Raw genomic sequence first — 27,203 nt, 5'->3', positions numbered from 1 at the left:
TCCTAGTTTTTGGAGCGGCTTGCGCCGAGACCCTTGTGGTAGGGTCTCACTGCCACAAGCCCTGGAGTGCTTTTGGCTCTGTCAGAGCCAAAAGCACTCCCACTGACATCACTAGTGATGTCAGTGGGTTCAGCGCCAGACGGTAGACGTTCCCATAGGAACGCCTCCGTCTGGGCAGCCACGCCCCCGGCAAGCCCACCAAAGGGGGCGTGCTGTCAATCACCATCGACAGCACGCCCCCTTTGATGCGTGACCCATAACGACGGCTTGGCTGTCGTTATTCGGGTCTCGCGCATGCGCACTTGGGCAACATCGAACCCGCTTGCGAGCGGGTCTGAATCAGGCCCTCAGTGTGGTAAAAGGTAAACATAAGACTGCCAGATTTTCCAAATCTCCAAGGATTGTTTTTATATATTCAAAATAATCATAAAGAGGTTTTTATTAATCATTAACTTTCCAGTCCAGTTTACATTAAACTATTTGTATATCAACGTTATGGGTCCACCATGATTTGACAATTGTCAATTTGCCGTAAATAGAGAAGATTCAAGTTTGGAGGTGGAACAATAAGGGTATACATACTGTTATTCAGCAGTGGCTTCCAATGAGATTTAAGTGTAAGGAGATTAATAGACTTCTGCTATATAACCTACACCAGTATTGGTTTACTTTCTGGCATGACCACCATACATGCACTATGGTCCACTTCTGGTCAAAATCCCTGAAACATGTGGAAGGAATGATGGAACCAGATACCGCGTCATTGATACCTTATATCCCAGCATATTTTGTTCCAGTGTTCCTGATTTAGCTCACCACCGAGTCTTGTTCCCAGTTACTGATGAATGGAAACTTAATCAACAAACATGGCCACACTTCCATGGGCATTTAGGATGCATCATATTCCTCCTTATCATAAAAGCTGGGAACTAGTGGAATTGTTTAGTTGCAGGTAAGTTTTTATTTGTCCTGTAGAGTTTAAACCAAAATCAATAGTATAACTAAAAAATTGAGGTCTTAGCAAAAAAACAAAACCCACATGTATCCAAAAACTTAATAGGTATTTCCTCCTGCTCTGTGTCTCTTGTCTATAAACAACAACCTGCCCCATACTGTATGTTACTCGCTATGCAAGGCAGCCATAAACTAGTTTGCTAGTAATGATACTGTTTGAAAAGGACTTTGGGAGGTTTTTGTATTCATCATGTGCATTCAGCACACAACATATGTTGTCTACTTGTCAGCACCCCCTCTAGACTGCTAGGTTGTGGCCAATCCTAAAGTACTGTTTCTGCACCCAGTGTGTCGGTATATACTGAAGTTCTTCATAGAGATGTGTTGGAATCAATGTTTCAGGTAGCTCTTTCAGTCTGTTGTTTTGGAGTCCTCTGCTGCATACCAAACGTCACAGGTCCATCATCCTTGTATAGTATAGTCCTAACCTTGACCCTTGATTCCCATTTACAGACACAGAATGACAGTCAATGCTGGAAAGCTGAATTTACAAATGATGGTGCTATCAAAGAATGTCCATACTGGAGAGAGTTTTTTTTCTCAGCCTATCTCACAATGCCAAGGAGTAAGACAGGGTAGAACTTAGTGTAGCAAGGTTGCAACAGGTTGGTAGCCCTAGAATAAGATCCAACCATTTTACATCCAGCATACTAAACTTTAGTCTTTAATTTGTACCTCCAGTATAATTTGAGAGTGATATGTCTTGCAGGAATAGTTTTATTAACATTTTCCTTTAATAAGCAACAGCAATGGAATGCCAGTGACACATAGCTGATAGCACACAAGACCCATAAACTTAACAGGGTGATTATGTGCAGATACTTCAGCAATTATTAACTTCAGAGGAAACATATTATCTAAATAAATAACATTTTACTGACTTTGGGCCTGATTCAGAGTTGGGAATAGAGAGAGATCTCTCTCAACTGATCATCTTGGTGAAACCATGCTGCACTGCAGGTGGGACAGATTTAAAATGTGCAGAGAGATTTAGATTTGGGAGGAGTGTTTCCAAACTGACCTCTAAATTGTAGAGTAATAATAAAGCTGTGGAGTATTTGTGGGCTACATGTAAAAGCAGCCAGTATTTACCCTAAATGCAATATTTTTTTTATGTATTTACACCCCTTGCATTGCAACATGGTTTGTTCAGGTACACAGTTAAGTGCTATCTCTCTCTCTATTCCCAACTCTGAATCAGGCCCTTTATTCACTGATTTTTTTTATATATGTTTAATTAAGTAAAATGTTCTGATAATGAAAGTATTTAATGTCTCGGTAAATATTATCAAGCTACTTAAAGGGTAGCTATTCTCAACAATGATGTAGGTGTGTATCAAAGCTTTGGGCATACAATTGCTATAGCAACTATACCACAGTATTTACATTTACTGTAATAGCACCATCTCCCAGTTACAGTAAATACACCTGGAGAGGGGGGAGGAGTTTCCAGTAAGGATGTGATCACTGAAATGCGGTCAGATGGAGACCTGCAGAAACATGCTGATATATTGTACCGGTCAATAAGCGTATTCAATGCGGGTACCTGTGGTCTGGTGCAAATATCTCTGCTGGTGACCATCATCAACAGTACAGACCTTTACAGTGTTTTTGCTTTTTTTGAAATGGTAAAAATGAAGAAATGCAACCCCAACCCCCTCTCAAACCAAACAAACTGGCCGCACCCCTAAAAGTAATGTCAGTATCTGAATACACTGGTAGCAGCAAACACAGGAGGGGGTGATGACAAACGACATAGGCGTCCCGAAAAGGCCACTACCAGCACTAGGGTATTACATGACATGCTGGGTGGTAATGCTATAACAAGGAAACTGGCACCATATGTTCTCAATGTCAAAAGTGAAACCAAGTTTCCTATGTTAATTGGGCCCCAAAATTAATGTAGCCCCTTACCCCCAGAAGACAACAACCCTATGATGAAAGCACCAGGGCTCTTCATGGTTGGGTGGGTGTAAGGTAATAGAATTTAAACAGTTAAATATGTAATTTTTTTTTACTGCTGCACTTCTGATCCTAGCAAACCCTAGTTTAACTAAAGTGTTTTGGTATGCAGGTGCTTGTTGGACTACAAGTGCCATCATACCCATGGCTACCAGGGCGTGCTGGCACTTGTAGAACATAAAGCACGGGCATGACTTGGTCTCCTTGTGTCCAGGAACTTCTGCAAGCATTGCTCTTTGCTCCCAGCATTATTTATTTATTTACAGTTTCTTATATATCGCAGCATATTCTGTTGTGCTTTACAATTTGAAACAACATTAATCGAACAAGACTGGGTTGAAAGAGACAGACATAAAGGTAAGAGGGTCCTGCTCGCAAGCTTACAATGGAGTTTTCAGTTGACAGGAGTCAAAGGTTTCCAAAGCCAAAACTTCTGAGAGCCAAGTCACAGGGAGATGTACTTATACACATCATCCAACAGTTCCCCCGGAGATTCAGCAGCAGCGCTATCTGTCCCAATAGGGACGAGCCCCCGCCTAAAACCGGAACAGATGGGAGGCATGCTTATATATAGAGGAATAGAAAAGCATCTCCATAGCAAAACAATAGTCTACAAATGCCTTGCAAATGTCACATCTGTGACCTGCTATTAGGGAGCCACGTTAGCAAGAAAGTGGAAAATTGCCATTAATAAAACCACACCGTTCTGTCATGGAACCCATCGCAAATGGAAGTTTCCTTTCCAAACCCATAATGCCAAGGAATGGTGAGCATAAAGTTTCCTTCATTCCAGAAGATGGATTTCATCTCCCCAGGTTGTGACAGCTTTATCCAAATGTCTATATCCCTATGACCTCTGAACGCTCTGGACATGTGTGCGCTGCTGGCACCTGAAACTACCCTCACACGCAGAGCTGTTTTCTTCAATACTTATGGTATCTCCTCTTTAGGATTCCTTCACCACCTCTATAGACTGGTATAAATTAAATAAATACAGTTTTACTACTTTAATTTCTTGCTACCAAACACCCATTTTCCTATAGTCTATACATCATGTATAATTGGTCCTCTGGCAGTGTCACAACTTGCTTTACTGGTCTAACATATTTAAACCCATTTGCAACTTTATTTTGTAAATGACCTGTAACAAGGTTTGGCGACAGATTATTTTTTGTGTGGGCTGTACTTAGGTTATCAGATAAGTAGAAAAGGAAACATTGAATGCTTAGTTATAGCCAGACAGGCTTGGGTTTTACTTATGTTGTTATTTTATTTTCTTATTTGCAGCCTGCACAATAAAACTAGCTGCAGGATAGCTGCAAGCTGATTGCTGGACTGTAAATTTACTAAAGTAGGAGTTTTTAGAAATGGAGACGTTGCCCATAGCAACCAATCAGATTCTAGCTATTATCTTAGAAGGTGCTAGTTAAATGTTAATTGAAATATTTTTAAACAAGGCCTCTGTGGCAGATGCACTGCATTTCAGAACACAGTCGCGGCCACTGACACACTCTCAACTACAATCAGTGCCCGATGCCCCTTTAAATCATAGGAGTGATTTTCTGTAGGGGCTGAAGTGAATCACTCTGATTGAAATGGCCGTCAGGCACTGAATGTATCTGTTCTTTTAACCAGAATTTTCAATAAAGATCTCAGCTTTATCTACTGACGTGAGTGCTGGTCTTGTCCTTATCCTACTTTGTTTGGTACCTACTGTATGCTCTGTTTCACTATTGTGTGGACCTGGCACAAGACTTTTGGCCTGATTCAGCACGGATCTCAGCTGCGTAATCGCAAGCAATGAATCTGTGAAGATATGCTAATGTCTGCCACCACTCAGCCAGCACAGAGACGCCCACTACTGCCTTCTCACATCCGTAATACCTCGCAGTCCTGCGTATACATCAGTAATATCAGCCCCTCTCGCACTATTACACCAGGTATGACACGTCTCAGAAATTGCAAGTCTCGTCGCACGCAGTGAGTACTCATGCTGCGTAGGGAATCGCAGTGGCTAATTTATGTACGCCCATGCAACAGCGTTCCAATGGATAGGCACGCGTGCGTTTCTGCAACCACTTTCCCGTCATCACCTCCAAACGCTCACGGCCTGTTACTCATTCTGCGATGGATTCCAGAGTGGTGCATATGCAGTACGCAACAATCAGCTGATCTGTGTATGCGGTTGCAATTGCGTTCCATGATAAATCAGGCCCTTTGTTGCTTATATTACAAGTGCTGTTTCAATCTCACTATATATATATATATATATATATATATATATATTTATATACCATATCCGTAACCCAATAATGTGGTAACCCTAGTCTTTCACTTTTTTCTAAAGTTGAATTAAATTTGGACCACATCTATAAAATAGAGAAAAACTAGCGAGAAGTTAGCTAACAATCTGATTGTATACCAAGACTACATATCACTAGTGTGTAGACTACTTTGTAATAACAACTGTTCACCACCCAGCAGTAAGGAAAGAAGGCACTTTGACGCCTTTTGATTTGCTCTATCCAGCACTGATCCATCAGGTGTCTAAAGGATGAGAGTCCAGCAATGATATTAATGCAACCCACCTTTCTGCTTGAGGGTACTACTTATGGAGTTGGGTGTCAATTAATGAATGACAAAAAATTAGAAATAGTGTAGTGGATTTGGGAGTTAAACAAGGATTTGGAAATATTACTATGCAAAAGGGCATAGACGTAGTCCCAAAAAAGACAAAAAAGTCTAGGGCGGGGCACTCTTGAGACAGAAAATGATATGACATAAAACAAATGTAATATTGAGAAAATTAAAACTTAACGTTTATTATTACCTAAAATGAAACTCTCTTATACCATGAATTGTAATGCATGACAGGTAATACTTAACCTAATAGTTGCATATTAGGGTATATACGAGAGATAAAGAAAAAAAACATATATATATGATCAGGATCAAACAATTAATAAACCTTGTGAATATAGCAGTCAATGGTTGCAGAAACACATAATATATATGTGTTTAGATATCTTCACTCACAGGTATATAAACCTATATGTATATTTTTATAATCACTGAAAATACGTAGCAAAAGTTAATGAATACAAAAAGGTAGCAGCCAGATGCATGTAATTTAGAACAAGGTAATAGGCGAAATATATGAAAAGGACCTCGAATCTCTAGTACATAATTGAAACTAGATAGAAAGATTAAAACACACCACCTCAAGATATGGAATATATTTATAAAAGTTCAATACTTTAGAGGTGTACCGTCTGTTCAGATATATCTAGCAGAATCACAGTAAAGATGTGATGTAAAATTTAAGCAGCTGTATGGAAAAAGGCCTAAATAGACACCTTTACTCCAGTTTAAGGTGTAGAGTACAAATGAAAACATATAATGTTAAATGAACAGATAAATCAGCATACAGAGATGAGTCTGAGTCACCTAAATAGGAAAATGAGGTTAGGTGAGATTAAATGATAACCCAGTGGATAACTAAGCTATTAGTGAATAAATTGAAACTTAAATCATCCTTCATGTGTACCAGAAAGTAACAATCCTGCCAAATTAATGTGAACAAGTATCAAAATCCCAAAAGAAAAAATTAATGATAATAAGAGTGAAAAAAGTAAGGTCTGGAATAATTTAGCAGGAGATCACTTCTGCTGTTCCCCATCTGAATCTGATAGGAAATGAGAGAGTGACAATCATGCATAAACCAGATGAAACAACAGACAGCACTTCTACTGTCTGAGAAAGTAGCTGCGTCTCTTCCCTGATACCAAGTGGCATTGCAGGGAGAGTCAAGCGCTAAGGGACTCAGATGAGAGAGCGCTATAGGAGCGATAGAAAGTACCTGTAATAGGAATGTATTTCGTACAGCTGCTGTAGGGTGCGTGTGTGGTCCTGCTACTGTGAGCACTGTGAGGACGCGCGTTTCGCCGGGAAGGCTTGGTCACCTGATTGCCGGATAGTGCTTCTGCCTGCTGTTAGATAAAGACCCAGGTGCCCAATCAGTGAGCACAGTTGGAGAGTGACTCTGAATATAGCCAATACATGCAGGCTATGGATTAGCCAATCGCTGTCCGTCCATGTGATCAAGCACATGTTCTGACTAAAAGAATTAGCATATGTAAACACAGGGGTGAATCATTGTTATCGTTACATGCAGCGATTCCTGTGCAGAAGCTGCAAATAGACAAGTTAATGAACTTGCATGACCAAGTATATTTATATAAAGAAATATAAATAAGTGTAATTAAATATAATTAATTATAATTAAGCATAACAGCGACAGAAGGACTGGATGGGTAAATAAATGAAAATAAATCTAAGTATAAGTAAGATAATAATAATAGTAATAAATACACTGGGGGATGAATAAATAAATTAAATAAGAAAATAATTATAGAAACAGCTTAATAGAACAAATTGGACAAAAACTAATCATCCCTGGGTGATAGATTAAGAAGAAAATGCAAAAATAAAATGGACATAAATATAGATCATTTGAGATTGTAGATTAGATGTGCATATGCACATATACGCGCCTGTGTACATATACATGCAAATATGCACACCTGGAAGTGCGCATACACAAACGCATGTCCATATACATATTAATTATGAAAAAAAGGAAATTATGAAAAATAATATAGAAAAAAAGGGGAGGGGGGGACAGGGAAAGTCAATGAGAGCTAATTGAAAGGTGAGATGTAAATGAGTAAAATGTGGAGGTGAGCGATGTCGCGTTTAGCAAGGACCTAGTGAATTCAAGAAAATAAATCCCTTAGGGGTGTTGGTAACAGTCAAAGAGGAGACCAGGGGCACCCGCGGACGTCCCGTATATCCAAAACGAGGCGGGGGGGGCAAGAAGAAAAGACAGATGGGAAATTCAATCCCCAAGCCGCTACTCGACCAGGTTCAACAACAAAAAGTAGAACCCTCACCCTCCTCTCTTGAAATCATTAATTTATCAGATCATATCCTCAGTGAGACTCAAAAACAAGTACTGAGTAAGGGTTTGTCTTTCTCTCCCACTTACCGGTTCGATAGATTTAAATGGGAAACGAATCTAAAACTGTTTGGAAGAAAACTTTTATTGACCAAATTCCATTGTTCTCAAAAACGCAGTTCAGAATTAACAACCATGAACACCAGTATGGACAACCTCTCCCAAATGGAACAAGACGCTCTTACGGCCCTAATAGAATTAGAACAGGACACCCCCTCTCAACCTACTCATAGTAGACCATCATGTAAAAAACGTTCCACTTTCTTCCCCTCGGAGACAATATGTCCTGAGGTCGGTGTTTTTTTGAAACTGGTATCCCGTGACTTTGATAGTATCTTTAAACACCAGAGACGATACAAACCAAATGGAAATCTCTCTAATGTACATAGACAAGCGCTTAAGGAAATCAAGAATTGGGATGATGTAGTCATCAAGCCATCAGATAAGGGTGGTAATATAGTGATTTGGCCACTCAAACAATATCTCAGGGAAGTGAACAGACAATTACAGGATATGTCGTGTTATACAACAACTCTCTTTGATCCTACAGAAAATTTTAAAACCAAGTACCTGAGGATCATTGATAAAGCATTCTATAATGGAACAATTACCAAATCGGAATATGACTACCTATGGGTATCTCACCCTAAAACCCCAACCTTTTATCTCCTGCCCAAAAGTTCATAAAAATCTACAGGACCCACCGGGCAGGCCGATTGTTTCAGGCAATGAGGGACTTTTGGAAAATGCTAGTTGCTTTCTAGACATACACTTACGCCAGCATGTTTTGAGCCTTCTGTCTTACATAAAGGATACAACTGACGTCTTAAAGAAGATTCATGACGTCACCCTTGAAGATAACCATCTACTTGTAAGTTTAGATGTCAAATCTCTATATACATCAATCATCCATGACTTAGGGATCCATGCTGTTAAATATTTTCTCAGCATGGAAGGAGGTGGAGACTTTCAGGATTTTCTTTTGGAACTTTTGGATTTTGTTCTGCATTTTAATCACTTCATTTTCAATAATCGTTTCTACGTACAGGTTAGAGGAACGGCGATGGGCGCAGCCTGTGCGCCCACTTATGCCAATCTCTTTCTAGGTTGGTGGGAAAGGGAGCTTGTCTTTCATGATGACAACGATGAGATGACAACGATGATTACACACAACATATTGTAAGTTGGATGCGTTACATTGACGACATCCTAATGATCTGGGACGGCACACAAGAAGAACTTGACAAATTCGTTGAACATCTGAATAACAATACCATCAACCTCAAGCTCACATGCAATAGTAGCAGGATGAGTATTGCCTTTTTAGATCTTAGGATCTTCAGGGGAACGAACTCCAAAATATGCTCAGAGATCTACAGAAAAGAGACCTCAACCAACAGCCTACTGCATCATAGCAGCTCACATTTTCCTCCTACTATCAACAATATTCCCAAAGGTGAATTCCTCAGATTACGATGTAACTTCTCAGACAACGAATCATTTGAGGCCCAAGGCAAAGAACTCACATCAAGGTTACTTGACAGGGGATATAGCAAGAGACTAATTAAAAAAGCCCACAATGATGTGGCCAGAACACCCAGAGAAACTCAAATTTTTGGTAATAAATCTCAGAAACAGAGCACCAATACCATCAGATTTATCGGTAACTTCTGCAACAGCTGGAAAGAGGCTAGAGATGTTTTACAGAAACATTGGCACATTCTGTTATCAGATAGTGACCTAGCTGCTAACCTGGAAGACAAGGTGAGGATGAGCTGGCGGAGAGCACCGAATCTCAAAGATTGTCTGGTCAGGAGCCATTATACCAACAACTCTGCCCATACCGCCTCTGTTGTGGGTAGCCATCCGTGTGGCAATTGCAAAACATGTTCACACATAAAGAATGTTGAGGCCATCACGGATAGGTATGGTCATACGATCAAAATTCGGAAATTCTTTAACTGTAGAACTACTCATGTCATTTATTGCATTACCTGTCCCTGTGAAATGAAATACGTAGGCATGACCTCGAGGATGATTAAAATCAGAATCCTCGAACATCTGGGTAATATTCGTAATGTAGAATCGGATATTTTTAAAATGAAACAGCTCACGAGTGTGGCTAGGCATTTCCACCAATAACACTCTGGACGTATACAAGATCTGAAGTTTTTCTGTGTGGAACGAATTAAACTCGGTCTGAGAGGGGGTGACCTATATAAAATCTTGCAACAAAAAGAAAGTGAATGGATCTTCCGTTTGGGTACTCTGATACCAGGAGGCCTAAATGAAAACATTAACTACAGTGTCTTTCTTACAAAATAAACCATTCTTTTATATTTATTTTTATTATTTATCTCTTTTTCTCATCCACTTTATCATTGTATTCTTTTTTATTTTTTCTTTGTTCACTTATCCTGCCTTAGTTTCATATCACTCTCTTGACTATTATTTAGCATTGTGTTTCTTTTTCCTATACATCCCTTCACATTTGGATATCATCCATTAATTTTTCACTCTTCATCTTTTTTTACACACACCCCTATTATTTCATCCATTAGTATTCAGCCTAACACACATATTTTGGTAATCACTCTTTCATTAATCGCATTTCTCACATTTCTTGTACATACATCTATACTAGGTTCCATTATTATTATTATTACTCTTATTTTTACATCCTCTTTGCCTTTCACTCTTTTTGTCTTTTGACTTATTCTATTTTTACATCAATTTTATTCTTGCACTTCACTATTTTACACTCACCAGATCTTGTCCCTCAGCTCTTTGACTGTTACCAACACCCCTAAGGGATTTATTTTCTTGAATTCACTAGGTCCTTGCTAAACGCGACATCGCTCACCTCCACATTTTACTCATTTACATCTCACCTTTCAATTAGCTCTCATTGACTTTCCCTGTCCCCCCCTCCCCTTTTTTTCTATATTATTTTTCATAATTTCCTTTTTTTCATAATTAATATGTATATGGACATGCGTTTGTGTATGCGTACTTCCAGGTGTGCATATTTGCATGTATATGTACACAGGCGCGTATATGTGCATATGCACATCTAATCTACAATCTCAAATGATCTATATTTATGTCCATTTTATTTTTGCATTTTCTTCTTAATCTATCACCCAGGGATGATTAGTTTTTGTCCAATTTGTTCTATTAAGCTGTTTCTATAATTATTTTCTTATTTAATTTATTTATTCATCCCCCAGTGTATTTATTACTATTATTATTATCTTACTTATACTTAGATTTATTTTCATTTATTTACCCATCCAGTCCTTCTGTCGCTGTTATACTTAATTATAATTAATTATATTTAATTACACTTATTTATATTTCTTTATATAAATATACTTGGTCATGCAAGTTCATTAACTTGTCTATTTGCAGCTTCTGCACAGGAATCGCTGCATGTAACGATAACAATGATTCACCCCTGTGTTTACATATGCTAATTCTTTTAGTCAGAACATGTGCTTGATCACATGGACGGACAGCAATTGGCTAATCCATAGCCTGCATGTATTGGCTATATTCAGAGTCACTCTCCAACTGTGCTCACTGATTGGGCACCTGGGTCTTTATCTAACAGCAGGCAGAAGCACTATCCGGCAATCAGGTGACCAAGCCTTCCCGGCGAAACGTGCGTCATTCTCACAGTGCTCACAGTAGCAGGACCACACACGCACCCTACAGCAGCTGTACGAAATACATTCCTCTTACAGGTACTTTCTATCGCTCCTATAGCGCTCTCTCATCTGAGTCCCTTAGCGCTTGACTCTCCCTGCAATGCCACTTGGTATCAGGGAAGAGACGCAGCTACTTTCTCAGACAGTAGAAGTGCTGTCTGTTGTTTCATCTGGTTTATGCATGATTGTCACTCTCTCATTTCCTATCAGATTCAGATGGGGAACAGCAGAAGTGATCTCCTGCTAAATTATTCCAGACCTTACTTTTTTCACTCTTATTATCATTATTTTTTTCTTTTGGGATTTTGATACTTGTTCACATTAATTTGGCAGGATTGTTACTTTCTGGTACACATGAAGGATGATTTAAGTTTCTATTTATTCACTAATAGCTTAGTTATCCACTGGGTTATCATTTAATCTCACCTAACCTCATTTTCCTATTTAGGTGACTCAGACTCATCTCTGTATGCTGATTTATCTGTTCATTTAACATTATATGTTTTCATTTGTACTCTACACCTTAAACTGGAGTAAAGGTGTCTATTTAGGGCTTTTTCCATACAGCTGCTTAAATTTTACATCACATCTTTACTGTGATTCTGCTAGATATATCTGAACAGACGGTACACCTCTAAAGTATTGAACTTTTATAAATATATTCCATATCTTGAGGTGGTGTGTTTAATCTTTCTATCTAGTTTCAATTATGTACTAGAGATTCGAGGTCCTTTTCATATATTTCGCCTATTACCTTGTTCTAAATTACATGCATCTGGCTGCTACCTTTTTGTATTCATTAACTTTCGCTACGTATTTTCAGTGATTATAAAAATATACATATAGGTTTATATACCTGTGAGTGAAGATATCTAAACACATATATATTATGTGTTTCTGCAACCATTGACTGCTATATTCACAAGGTTTATTAATTGTTTGATCCTCATCATATATATATATTTTTTTTCTTTATCTCTCGTATATACCCTTATATGCAACTATTAGGTTAAGTATTACCTGTCATGCATTACAATTCATGGTATAAGAGAGTTTCATTTTAGGTAATAATAAACGTTAAGTTTTAATTTTCTCAATATTACATTTGTTTTATGTCATATTATTTTCTGTCTCAAGAGTGCCCCGCCCTAGACTTTTTTGTCTTTTTTGGGACTACGTCTATGCCCTTTTGCATAGTAATATTTCCAAATCCTTGTTTGATGTATTCTACACAAAATTTGTGGGTGCACCACCAATCTAGTGTCATCCTATGAATACTACAACAATGATGAACCTTAATGTTGGTTGTTTATATAAATGAATTTAATTTTTTCCATATATTGATGTGTACATAGAAAATATCGAACTTGTGCGAACCAGTTACCTATATTTTGGATTTGGGAGTTAGCCTAGTAAGCTGTGCATTTAGCATGACTAGTTTAGTGTCTATGATCTTCTAAGCAAGGAACTAGCCAAGATTTAGTAAAGGACTTGCATGGCAATATAGTCAGTGTATATTCTGCACTTGACACAATATGTTATTTATTTGTACTTTTGTTTCTTTGTCACAGGAAACACTTTCAGAAAAATTACTGCAGAAATTAAAGCTATCCTTTGGTCAGAAATTGTCTCGGTTTAGTATTCACGTAGCTGTTTGGGTCGCGTCGGTAATGCTTTCAGCTGGCTGTTGTGCTGGTGTATACTACCTCTGTATTCACACGCAAAATGCTACACAGGTAATTCTCTTGGTGGTTATACATTCCCTTGCTTTGGCAGAGTACCATATCTTATCCCTGTATTTGGCGAGCTCCATGGTCAGGCCACGTGAGTCAATATTTTACTTGGTACCTCATACCTCAGAGATGTCACTGATTCCTAGTGACTTGATAGGATACGCTCTTGCGATAAGTTGTATAGGCAATTGATACACTTTATGTACACTAACTGTGCTGGAAGGTTAGTCCACACATCTGTGACTTTTCTAAACAAAAGTATATTTTATATTGATCAGGATACAAGTTATTGACAAGTACTTATTTACAACTGTGCAAACTGCGCTTACAGTGTATGGACAAGAGGAAGCACTTTTATCTTCTGCAATGCAGCAAGCATTTACCAGCTACTGTATGAATAGATACTGTATGTAGCATACTCAGGGATGCCGGGAGGGGAAGTGGGTACAAAGTGCCCAGGCCTGTGTGCTGGCCTAGCCTACCTAGGAGGTGCAGCTAGGTCCAAAGATGGCGTGATTACACCACACAGCTGGTGTCACAACATGAAAAGTATTCAGAATGGGACATAGCCTGGCCCCCTAGTACAGATATATAATCCCGCGGTCCTGAGCATATTTCAATGTATTGATGCATTTTTCAGCTTCTGATTTCATGTTTGCCTTTCTGTAAGTGTATAGCTAAGTACTACTTCTACCTTTTCCACTTTGATTGTATTGTTTTCAACAGGATTCAAATGCAAACTCTCTGACAAAACAAGCAGCAACACTACAGGTTCCTGTGGTGGTCGCCCTCATTAATCTCATCATGCCCCTTGTCTTCGCCATGTTTGGCCTATTGGAGAAATTCAAGTATCCTCAACATCAGATCTATGCAGTGATTATAAGGTAAGACTAACAATGGACTGACCTATATAGTGTTAGACATATGTGTACCCTGTGCAGGCACATAGCCACCATACTCTTTCTTAGCAAGTGACAGGACTGCAAGTGCTGCTTAGCATGATCTTTGCTAGATACATTAATTCATTATGTCTTTCCAGAAATGTTCTCCTGAAAATGTCAATCATTGGTATTTTGTGCTCCTACTGGTTACAGAATATTGCAGAGAGTGGCTTTGAGGTAAGTCACTTCACTAAAGCAATATACAAGATGCATTATGTGGCTGAAACAGCAAGTCCTGGGAATATAGGGCCTGATTCAGACCCGCTCGCAAGCGGGTCGATGGTGGCCCAGTGCGCACGCGCAAGCCCCGGAGCAAGCGCAAAAAGCCCTCGCTCCAGGACTCACTACAAAAGGGGCGGCTGTTGATGTTGATCGACAGCTCGCCCCATTTTGTAGGCGTGGCGGGGGGGTGGCTTCACAAACGGAGGTGTTCCCATGCGAACGCCTGCCGTTTGTGGGCGGCCCCACTGACATCACCAGTGATGTCAGTGAGAGAGCTTCCGGCTCTATTAGAGCCAGAAGCTCTCTGGGGCTTGCGGCAGACGAGACCCTACCACAAGGGTCTCGTTGCAACCCGATGGTCGCGATGGTCTTGACCATCGCGAACATCATCATGGCCACTCGCTATAGCTGTGGTTGGTAACCCACAGCTATGCGAGCGGCCAAGAGTCCGCAACAAAAAAAACCTGCGCCTGCCCTGATTCAGAGCGAGCGCTCTTTTTGCGAGCGCCTCTGAATCAGGCCCATAGTGTGTAAATGTGAGAGCACATTTACCCATTTCCTCAAAGGGGTTACTGTGAAGGCTTCTATTCACTCCCCCAAATTCATTGTCATGCCTGTTTATCAAGTACATGTATCTGTTCTGTTATTACTATCTCAGGATGATGTTAGCTGACCAAAACCATTAATATAATGCATTTTATTATATTAAATACTGTCTAAAAAAAGAATTGATTTCAAAATGTAAATTACATGTATTTCTATACTTTATTTCAATTTAAATTAATGGAACTGAACCTCAAAGCCTTCAGATCACGTACGTGTGCGTCAGCCATGAAGCTGAATCACATGTACGCTCATCTGCGGGGTATGCAGTCAGGAAACCGGTGAACCTAATCCCAACAGCCGGTTTCCCGACTGTCATATCCCGGCAACGGTCTAAAGACAGGCGTCGATATGCCGACGCCTGTCATTAGACACACGCCGGGATCCCGACGCCCGGCATCCCGATCGAAGTGACGCCGGGCGCGGATAGCCACGGGGGGGAGGGGGGGCTCGGCGTGTGGCTTTAGGTTTAGGGTTCCCGGGGGGGACTTAGGGTTAGGCACCCCCCCGGGAGGTTAGGTTTAGGCTAGGGGAAGGGGGGGGTTAGCGTTAGGCACCCCCCGGGGGGACTTAGTTTTAGGCGGCGGGGAAGGGGGGGATTAGGTTTAGGCACTGGGGGGGAAGGTTAGGGTTAGGCACCCCTAAGGGAGGGTTAGAGTGTAGAAATAGGTTAGTCAATACTTTCCTTAGGAAGATCGGGATTTCCTCCTCCGCTGGGATGCCGCTGTCGGGATTCCAACCACCGGGCACGGGTCAGGCCGTAAATCATACCGATTCCATCTGCGGAGACTGGCCGTGGCAAAGCGGTAATAAACCAACTGAGAGAATATAGATTCATTCATTTTTTTAAATACATTTTACAGTAGTCAAACAAGTAAGTAGTTTTTATTATGCCCTGCGGACAACAGTGTGTATTTGTATTTACACCACTGTCACCATACTCACATTTCAGAGACCCAGTGACATATTTTTAAATAGTTATAAAAATACATGTTTGTTTGTTTGTTTGTGTGTCTGTAACTCTACGTAATACTCTTTATTAATGTGATGTTGCACTTCAATTTTTTGAAAAAGGAGTTTCCCCAGCTCCCCACTTTCAGTTATACCTCTGACCAGGGCTACTTTTCTGGAAAAATAGGTTCAGGAACTGTGGGTGGAGATACTGGGGGTGGAGCTATAGAATAACAATTATATATAGACATTATCTATAATATATGTATAGTATTTAGAAAAGCAGGCACTCAAAAGAGACTTTAAAATCAAACTTATCCTATGGAATCTACATTTTGGCCTACGACATTACGTCATAGTTAATGAGAGGTTCAGGAACTGAGGGGTCTATTTAGTAAGTCTTGGATGGAGATAAAGTGAACGGAGGTTAAGTACCAGCCAATCTGCTCCTAACTGCCATTTCACAGGCTGTGTTTGAAAATAAAAATGGCAGTTAAGAGCTGATTGGCTGGTACTTTATCTCCGTTCACTTTATCTCCATCCAAGGCTTAGTAAATATACCCATATGTTCCTGCTGAAAAATAGCACTGCCTCTGACAGTAATATTTATATTAGAGAATTTCTACATTTCTTGTAGCAGTCACCAATGTCTTTGCTACAGAAGGCATTGGCCCTCATTCAGACCCACTCGCGAGCGGCTGTCCGCTCGTAAGTGGGTCGATGGTCCGCACTGCGCATGCGCACGACGGAGGGAGCTCCGTCGTGCGCATGCGCGAGACGCGACGAGCGAAGGACTTTCCTTCGCTCGGAGTGTCTCATCAAAGGGGGCGTGCTGTTGATGTTGACTGACGGCACGCCCCCTTTGGTGGGCGTGCCGGAGGTGTGCCTGCCAGACGGAGGCGTTCCCATGGGAACGCCTACCGTCTGAAGCCGGCCCCACTGACATCGCTAGTGATGTCAGTGGGAGTGATTTTGGCTCTGATAGAGCCAAAATCACTCCTGGCCTTGCGGTTGAAAAACTCAACCGCAGGCTTTTGCTCGCAGTTTCGATGGTCGCGATGGTCAAGACCATCGCGACCATCATCCTGCACCCTCGTATATGCTGTGGGTGGTGACCCACAGCTATACGAGCATCCAGGAGGACGCTCCATATTAATGGAGGTGGGCCCTGATTCAGAGCGAGCGCTCTGGTCAGAGCGTCCGGCTCTGAATCAGGGCCATTTTCTCTTGCACTTACCAGATCTAACAAGACTAAAAATCTGGCTGAAACTTGGATTATATTGCCATTTTCATTTGCATAGTTGGCTAAATAAGACTTGTATGTCTCCCGACGCAATTGTGAGGATGTAACATCTCTGGTTAACAAGATCTGAGTTCACTTCTCACCTGTATGTTTAGGTGTGGGAATTCGGGATAAAGGAGGCTCTATATTGCACACCTCTTTGGACAGGTTAAAGGCAATCTCAGACCCACTGTGACTAGAAGATATGGACCTTAGTAAATCACCCACTTAATGTTCTCGTGCTGTTAAGTAATGCTAGCAGACTATTGTATGTACCTTCTCATTTAGTGTTTTTTACTATAAAAGTTGTCCTTTAGCATCATTTACATTAAAGGACCACTAAGCAAAAAATACAGGTAGCCTAATAATGACTAATGACAATGACAGATACATATGTGGAAGTCAGTGGCATAGCAGTGACAGTTTATAGCCCATCTCCTTCACTGAGGCAGCTGAAGAGATGGGTGTACTTTCCGGTACTTCTGCTGTCACTCACTGGGACCAGTGTTTAAAGATCTGGTATTACAGTGCATCCACTACATGCCTATAAGCTTTGTGTGATTGTGTGGAAGATGAAGGTTATCTGATGATATACTGTAAGATGCTTACACCACTGTGAGTATCACTATGATCACAGACACTCAGTGACCTTAATCAGCATGAAGAGAGGTGGAAGTATTTATAATGTAAGTGGGTGTGGGGGTAAACATTTGGTAGGGGAGGAGAAGGTTGGGAGTGGAGAAGCTCTGCATTATGAGAGGTTCTCTGTAATGGTGAAGATCTCTGTGCAATGTGGAGGTTTCTCAACAGAGCTGGATCTCTACACAGCAATGTAAGAATTGATAATTTGTGATGTTTGTGGCTCATGACATCAAATAATTTTTTCTATAACCAATAAATGAACACATAAACTAGCAGCACAACACACACTGTATATGTGCCAGTATTAATCTTGCAAACATTTTTTAATTTACATGTTAAGTATCTTTGTGTTCTTTTCATTGTTTTAAACAAAGCTTGTGTGACCAGCAATAATTGTAAAGAGGTCAGAATGCTCCGTAGGAAAATAATGACCCACGTGAGAACAATGTGTATAGTTTCACTTATGTACAAAACGAGATCCATCTTTCTACAGGAATGATATAAAAAGAGCTGTCAGTTCCTTGCAATACCTGGGAGATATGTTACTTAGTGGTCTTTACAGCAATTGGTAGATGTTTACTACCCACGTTATATAATAATGGAACTACTCCTGGAGCAGCCCAAGTGACTGTTATGGGGCCAGCCATTGCTGACGCATGCGTAGTGAAGACTACTGATGTGAATGGCCAATAGTAGGTTCCTATAAAATATACTTAAGAACACCCCAAAAAATGACTTTGAAAAAGGTGACGAAAAAGTACAAAGTTTTAGGGACAAACTTAAAAACTAGCGAAATAGACTCCAGGGGGGTCCCCCAGTATGCCCCAGGTGTTTTTACGTTTGCAAGTGGTTGCGGAAGGTTATGTACCCCAAATTTGCTGGGACTACTCATTTTCACCAAAAAAACATGGAAAATGCTATTCTTCACCACTTGTGCAAAGACGCTAATTAGCAGCTATTGAGAGCATTTAAGTACCCCAAATACCTTCAGCAGGGCTATTCAGGGTATCTATAGTGATCCCCAATGTCAATGCGTCATTTGGGGCATGTCAGGTGGATTTCCCCAAATCTGACAACACTTTTCGCCAGGTCCGAATTCGGCGGGTCCCGTTTTCGCCGATTTCTAATTGAGTACGGGGATAAGCGGGGACGAGCGCAGTACTTTTTCCCATGGAAAACCAGCGATGTCGGCGAAAATCCCGGCATGCGAAAAGTACGGGACTTTTTGCACCTAATTGAATATGCCCCATAGGGTCATAACTATCAGGTATACAGAGGAACCACTATAGGCACATACCCTTGGAGCCAAGAAAACCACAACTGTATCACACCTTAAAATGTTAGCCTCTGTCTGCTATTATATATTCTTTACAAGATATCACATTTGACATATTCCAGTAGGATATTATAAAATAATAATTATAAATGATAAGATTAACGTTCTACTTTTATTGTACAGTGCTGGGAATCATATATCGGACAAGATATCTATCGGCTGGTGGTGATTGATTTTCTTTTTGTATTGATGGGCTCCTTCTTTGGGGAATTCCTAAGGAGGTACAGTATGTCATGTGACCTTAAGGCTTCTGTTCTTAGGAATAAAATACATGCCTGAATAAACAGAAGTGATAAGTGTATGTCTTTTTTCTGTAGGATTATCGGGATGTATTGCTGTAAAAAGTTAGGAATGCCGGAGTTTGACATAGCAAGGAATGTCTTGGATTTGATTTATGCGCAGACATTGGCATGGTAAATCACGCATGTACTGTATGTTTCGGTATTATCAGTCTCCCAAGTTTCTAAATGATAACTAATGATGTCTGTGCATCCACACAGGATGTAATGACCTTTCTGAGTGTTTAGAGTATGATTGCTGCCTGGCAAATGGTGATCATGTCCAGAGGCTGTGTCCGTGTCCAGAGTGACTGTGAATGCGTCCAGAGTGGTCGTGTGCGCTTCCAGAGTAGCCACGTGCGTGTCAGGAGTGGCCGCATGCGTGTCCAGAGATGCAGTGTGTGTATCCGGAGTGGCTGTGTGCATGTGCAGAGTGGCCGTGTGCGTGTCCGGAGTGGCCGTGTGCGTGTCCGGAGTGGCCGTATCTGGAATGTCCGTGTGTGTGTCCGGAGTGGCCGTGTGCGTGTCCGGAGTGGCCGTGTGTATGTCCGGAGTGGCCGTGTGTGTCTCTGGAGTGGCCGTGAGTATGTCCGGAGTGGCTATGTGTATATCATATTTTCTGCATGATAACTAATGATATCTGTGCGTCCACACAGGATGTAATGACTTTTCTGAGTGTTTAGAGTATGATTGCTGCCTGGCAAATGGTGAGCATGTCCAGAGGCTGTGTGCGTGTCCAAAGTGACTGTGAACGCGTCCAGAGTGACCGTGAACATGTCCGGAGTGGCCGCGTGTATGTCCGGAGTGGCGCGTGCGCATTCGGAGTGGCCACATGCATGTCTGGAGTGTCCGTGTGTGTGTACGGAGTGGCTGTGTGTGTGTTCGGAGTGCCTGTGTGTGTCCGGTATGGCCGTGTGTGTGTGTCCGGAGTGGTATTGTGTGTGCGGAGTAGCCGTGTATGTCCGGAGTGGCCGTGTGTATGTCCGAAGTGGCTGTGTGTGTGTCCAGAGTGGCAATGTGTGTGTGTCCAGAGTGGCAATGTGTGTGTGTCCGGAGTGGCTGTGTATGTCCGGAGTGGTTGTGTGTATGTCCGGTGTGGCTGTGTGTGTGTCCGGTGTGGCAGTGTGTGTGTGTGTCCGGTGTGGCAGTGTGTGTGTGTGTCCGGTGTGGCAGTGTGTGTGTGTGTCCGGATTGGCTGTGTGTGCGCGGAGTGGCAGTATATGTCCGGAGTGGTTGTGTGTGTGTCCGGTGTGGCAGTGTGTGTGTCCGGTGTGGAAGTGTGTGTGTGTCCGGTGTGGCAGTGTGTGTGTGTCCGGTGTGGCAGTGTGTGTGTGTCCGGTGTGGCAGTGTGTGTGTGTCCGGTGTGGCAGTGTGTGCGCGGAGTGGCCGTATATGTCCGGAGTGGCCGTGTGTGTCCGGTGTGGCTGTGTGTGTATACGGAGTGGTAGTGTGTGTGTCCGGAGTGGCTGTGTGTGTGCGGAGTGGCCATGTGTGTCCGGAGTGGCTGTGTGTGTATAAAGTGGGCGTGTATGTCCGGAGTGGTTGTGTGTATGTCCGGAGTGGCTGTGTGCGTGTCCGGTGTGGCTGTGTGTGTGTACGGAGTGGCAGTGTGTGTGTACGGAGTGGCAGTGTGTGTGTACGGAGTGGCAGTGTGTGTGTACGGAGTGGCAGTGTGTGTGTACGGAGTGGCAGTGTGTGTACGGAGTGGCAGTGTGTGTACGGAGTGGGCGTGTGTCCCCGGAGTGGCCGTGTCCGGAGTGGCTGCGTACGTGTCCGGAGTGTGCGTGTGTATGGTCGTGTGCGTGTCCGTAGTGGCTGTGTATGTGTGTGTCCGGAGTGGCCGTGTGCATGTCCGGAGTGAGGTTCATTCTGACCTTTTTTAGACAATATTTGCGTGGTTAATTCACCAAGTGGATAAGCGGATGTTCCTTTGAGGCTTTAATAGTCCTCCAGTTATCACTTCAGTCTGTATTCCATAAAACAAGAAGTAACAACAATAGCGCACACTGTATGAATGGCATAAATATGTGAAAGAAATAACTAGAAATAAATAATGTGCACTCACCTGTAAAAGAATAAGTCATGCTTTGGACAGTTATTACAGTGGCTTCTGGAACAGGTACGTATATTGGCAGATTCTTTTTTTTATCAGGAAAGTGATGGAGTGTGCTATCCAAAGGTGGTCGCCTCTTTTCTTTCTTATTTGTCTGTATATGTTTTTCTCTTAAGTGAAAAAGACACCCATGGCCAACTTCTGTGATCCGCTGCTGTGTCCGAAGACACAGCCATTGGATAAATTGTGTGACCATCGGACATCTGTGTAACCTTCAGGTAACTCAGGATGTCCAAGAAATTCTCTCTTCCAGGGCCAGTGAAGCTGTGTCCAAGGATGCAGCCAGTGGCTTTTGCACGCCCAGAAAACGTGGCCGACATCTCACTCATGCTTCTGCGTTTAGGGCAGTGTGAGTGACATCGCAGTCCCAGATCTGCATATATGCAAGCGCAGACCTAAAAACATCAGAGATTTGTGTAAACATCAGGTTTAAGTACATCTCTGTATTAGGCCCACAATCTCAGTTCAGCTGCTGGACCCAGTGAATCCTGCTGTCATTCCTGTCACTGTCTCACTGTTCCTCCTGGCTGGTGAATGTGGGAAACAAGTGTCCCGGCTATGTTGTTGTTATGGTTGCCAACAGCTGTATTTAGATTTCTTCAATTACTTTTTCATGTTTCACGACTTCACCTATCTGTGCGCACCTGAGTCTGTATATGAAGCACAACAGAATGAATGAAAAAAGCTGCGGCCGCTACATTGTAGCCCTTCGTATACAGATTCAGAGATTCAGGTGCACACAGATAGTGTTGCATATTAAATTAATCAGCACAGTCTGCTGCTGCGTCAGAGTCGCATCACATCGCCCCCTTTAGAGAAATTTTTGGCAAATAAAAACGTCCAGCACTTGCAGAGCCCCACGGGACCTAGCGCAACGAGAGGGGCTCTGTATGAGGGCTGTAGGGATTTATTACTCAAGATAGTCATCTGAGATGAAATACGATGCTGGAACAAGTTATATCTGTCAACTCCAAATAGGTAGAGGCAGCCATTTTGTGACTGAACCAACAATATGAGAATTTGGCCTCTCAATTGACCAAGAAAAAGTGACATCACTGTGCGCTCATGCCTCAGAGATGTTCTAGTGAAGCTTTATTAGTTTAGCTTTCAAAATGGCTGCTACCATTGTGCCTAGGTAATGGATACATTTGTCACCTAAAACGCAAAGATGATTTGATTGTTGTACAGTAGGTAGCTGTAGAGTGCAATTTCTATAACACTAAATATATTATTCTGACATATTCCTAATATTCATTTCTTATTCTTCACAGGATTGGGATTTTTTTCTCCCCCTTGATCCCATTAATCCAGATTATCAAACTCTTCATTATATTTTATTTGAAAAAGGTAACATTAATTTCTAAATCATTATGAAGATAACAATAGATATATTTAAAATAATTGATTATTCCAGCAGAAAAACAAGTGAGAATGCAGATGTAAATTACTTACAGCACAGCACCAACTCTCTTGTGAGGGAGGGAAGTGTTCTTCTATGGGAATCGGTATGAAATACTCTATGAGTAGAATAAATTAAATTACATGCAATAGTTAATTTGTTTTAAAATCTTAAATTAATTTATCAAACAGATAAATAACATAAGAAATGTCAATGTATCTCATGAGTGGGAATAATGAATCATACATAAGTATAACAATCAGACCAACTGACTATAATTAGAACTGGTAAGGAATTAATCATACTAATATTACTAGCAGTCCATAGGTGTCTTAGTTGTGAAAGACTGATGGTGTATCGGTCATTTGAATAAATGCAGTACAATTACACATTGATGGAAAACACCTCTTGTCCGGGGATCCAGGAGTGGTCCAGGGATAAATTACATTCTTGTATCAGAGGAACACTGTAGGTGACCGAAATATCAAAATATATACTTATGTTGCAATGTGGCGGCTATCAAGCAACTGGGGCTCCAATGGCAATAGGACTGGCAGAACAGAAGTATACAGTAGGTAGCATGAGAAGAACATCCTGTCAGGAACCCCTAGTAGAGCAAGGGGCTGGTGATTTCATCTTAAATTAATAGTACACAATGGTCTCTCTGGCTTATTTTTTCATTAACAGCAAACCTGGATGAATAATATAGTTGCGGGCTGCATATGGATCTTACAGTACGCATCTTGGTTGCTTCTCACTTGCAGCATGATGTGCGCTACTGGGTTGCAGCGGGGTTGTAATAGGGTGTTTGCACATAGAATACATTTGCTGTGGGCATGTACTCAGAGTTGAGTTCTATTCTTAGCTGTTCGTATGCAGAGATCCATCTGATTACTGCTGGATCTCCTGCACCAAGAGCAGAGCTGATGATAGTGATGACAGCTGCTCTCGTAAATGCAGGGAGGTGTGGTCTCACAGATGCGTCTGACCCAGAATACCGGCGGATGTTTGCATGGGCAGAGCAGAGACGAGGAGTTAATGTGGAGGTTGCGGCAGTAGAGAATGTGTGCCAGTGTGCTTAGTGTTAGTATGAGTAGGATGGGTTGGAAAGATTGAGAAGAGTCTGATCAAGCTTGATAGGGATACCATAGTTGGAGAACATAGGGGAAAGTCTTGTAGGTGGGAGTAGAAAAGTATTCCGCACTTTTATGTTATTTTTCAAATTTCTTACAAGTTGTTAAAATGATTTGTTACATTTAAATAGTTGATGATAAAAAAAAACATAACTTCAGAAATTACCTCGGACTTACATCAGGGAAATATGTAAGGAAATAAAAAAAACTGGGCTGTGTTATTTTGTATGCCAATTAAACACACTTTACAGTGTAAAGGTGCACACACACACAACGATTTTGTTACCAACGATTTTATGAACGATTTTCTGTCAGATTTTTTAAAGTGTAATGAACGATTTTTTTGAACTACAAACGATTTTTGCATATTCCCTTAATGAAAATCGTTCAATTGATAAGTCTGACTGAACTACAAACTACAAATGTGAACGCGCATGAACGATAATCGTTTGACTCAGAAAGTGAATGATTTTTTTCAAACTATTATCGTTAAACGATATCGTTTAACGATAATCGTTCAAAAAATCGTTGTGTGTATGCAGCTTAAGTATTTATTATGTAAATATATATATAATCAGTGTGTTTAACAATGCAAGTTTTTCCTTCACATTCATATATGACAAACACTGTAATCTCCTCATCACGAGTGTGACCCACCATGGGCGCCTTATACTTACAGTACTAGGCCTTAATGATACTGTTGTTGGATACGAGGTAGGTAATTTGTATAATTTATACAAGACTGTAAATGTCTGATATGAGACCTATATTATATTGTGAACATGTTCTCTGTACCTAGGTGAGCCTAACAATGAATTGTACCCCACCTCGGAGAGCCTGGAGAGCGTCCCAGATGACCACTCTCTTTATATTCCTCCTCTTCTTCCCATCGTTTGTTGGTGTCCTCTGTGTCATTGGAGTCACTGTATGGAGGTAAAGAAAACTCTACAAACATGAAACCAAACAATCCTTTGCCTATTCCTGCCTTTCCTTATAGGGACATGCTTATGTTAAAGGACATCCCACTTTTGATAGAGCCAACTGCATAGAAACATAGAATTTGACGGCAGATAAGAACCACTTGGCCCATCTAGTCTGCCCCTTTTCATTTATCCTTTTGGCAACCTCAACCCTATTTGCTCCTTACGTCTCTTAAGGATATTTTTATGCCTATCCCAAGCGTGTTTAAATTGTTCCATCGTCTTAGCTTCAACCACCTCTGTTGGGAGGCTATTCCACTTATCCACTACCCTTTCTGTGAAGTAATTTTTCCTCAAATTTCCTCTGAACCTACCTCCCTCCAGTCTCAGTGCATGTCTTCGTGTTCTTGTTCATCTCTTCCTTTGAAGAATGCTCCCCTCCTGTACTTTGTTAAATCCCTTCATGTATTTGAAAGTTTCTATCATGTCCCCCTTTCCCTTCTCTGTTCCAAACTATACATATTAAGGTCTTTTAGTCTTTCCGGGTAAGTTCTGTGCTGTATGCCATGCACCATTTTTAGTTGTCCTTCTTTGTCTCTAATGTGTCTATATCCTCTACCCACCGCCTTTACCTGAATGTTGGAAGCCTCTCCTATAGGGCCTATTTCCTGTGGGCCCATGTTGCTTCCTGATAAAACTAGGCCTCCATAAAAGGACTTACCTTGCAGAACCAGCCTTGGGACAACATAATGTGTACACGACCCCCTAGTTTGACTGGTTGAAGATAGGACATGACAGCAAGTTCTGCCCACTGGGTCCTCCTTTGCAGGAGCCCCAACCTTTCATGTAGGGTGGCTGGTAAATCCTCTTTAAAAATACTTTATCAAACATTCGATTGTCCTTTGAAGATATGTGTAGGTACTATGGTCAGGGTCCATATCTACCTTATGAGTTTTGATACATTGTCAGTAATCTATCACAGTCAGTTATTGTGCGCATTTACAGTGCACTTTGATGCTATAAATTCAATAAACAATGTGCGAAGACACATGATTATTATTAGATCCTAATTTTTTATTGTATTTACAATTTTTGTAAAGTATGTAAACGGTATAAAGCCTACATACTCATCTGGTTGAAGTTATTTTGCCTATTGTAGGTAATCATGCATTCACTGAGCAGCTGTATGCAGTCATTTCATGTGGGTAGAAGCCAGATTTGTGCAATATAGATTCTAATTTCTGGTTATTCTGTAGAAAGCTTAGGACTTGGAGAGGCCAGTAATACTGCAGTTGTATCACACTTATTGTGTATAAAATGATTATCGTGTTCTGTACTTTTTAAATCCCTATGAGAAATTAGTCAGGCACTAGTCTATATAGTAATTAAAAATGAAAATGTTCTCAAAATACAGAAAGTAAATTTTAGCAGCCAATCCAAAAAGAGAGAAATATTGCCTAACAACTCATATGCTAGAGGTTCCCAAACTCCCGCATTACAGGATTTAAGGATATCCATGCTTGAGTCCAGATGGTTAACTCAAATTGACTGAATTACTAATTAAGTTATCTGTGCTCAAGCATGAATTTCCTTAAAATGTGGACTGCAATGGCAGAGTTTGGGACCCTCTGTCACATAGTTTGGATAGTGCTGAGATGCTACAAATTAGCATATACTTTCCTAATACAACCTGATTACAGATATCTTTCATCCCCAGAATAGATTTGGGACACTTCGATTTCTAAAAGACTTGGTCATTTAAAATAGTATATGCCGCTATTGTAGTAACAGTGTACCATTGCTACAGTCATATCTATATTTATTTATCATTCTCTGCTCCGGCTTTAATTTCTTCTTTATCTTTACACAATAAGTAGTTTATTTACTAAGTGTTGGCTTGCAAGAGTGGCCGCTTCTCATCATGTTAAAGCCATAAATATAAAGGCC

At 41.1% G+C, this 27,203-nt stretch overlaps 1 protein-coding gene across 1 annotated transcript in view; it reads left to right on the top strand.

Annotated features, from left to right (window-relative positions):
• TMC5 (transmembrane channel like 5) overlaps positions 1–27,203 on the top strand; it is a 183,986-nt gene that overhangs the window by 120,095 nt on the left and 36,688 nt on the right. Inside the window, exons 11-17 of the mRNA XM_088476220.1 lie at positions 13,275–13,439; positions 14,163–14,320; positions 14,476–14,554; positions 19,537–19,634; positions 19,731–19,826; positions 23,076–23,151; positions 25,136–25,269. Coding sequence (XP_088332346.1) covers positions 13,275–13,439; positions 14,163–14,320; positions 14,476–14,554; positions 19,537–19,634; positions 19,731–19,826; positions 23,076–23,151; positions 25,136–25,269 — 806 coding nt within the window. The remainder of the gene's footprint in view (positions 1–13,274; positions 13,440–14,162; positions 14,321–14,475; positions 14,555–19,536; positions 19,635–19,730; positions 19,827–23,075; positions 23,152–25,135; positions 25,270–27,203) is intronic.

Source organism: Taudactylus pleione, unplaced genomic scaffold, assembly GCF_031769625.1.
Source record: "Taudactylus pleione unplaced genomic scaffold, aTauple2 ptg000184l, whole genome shotgun sequence".
Taxonomy (NCBI): Eukaryota; Metazoa; Chordata; class Amphibia; order Anura; family Myobatrachidae; genus Taudactylus; species Taudactylus pleione.
The sequence above is the reverse complement of the archived record's forward strand: the minus strand, read 5'-3'. Positions and strand labels throughout refer to the sequence as shown.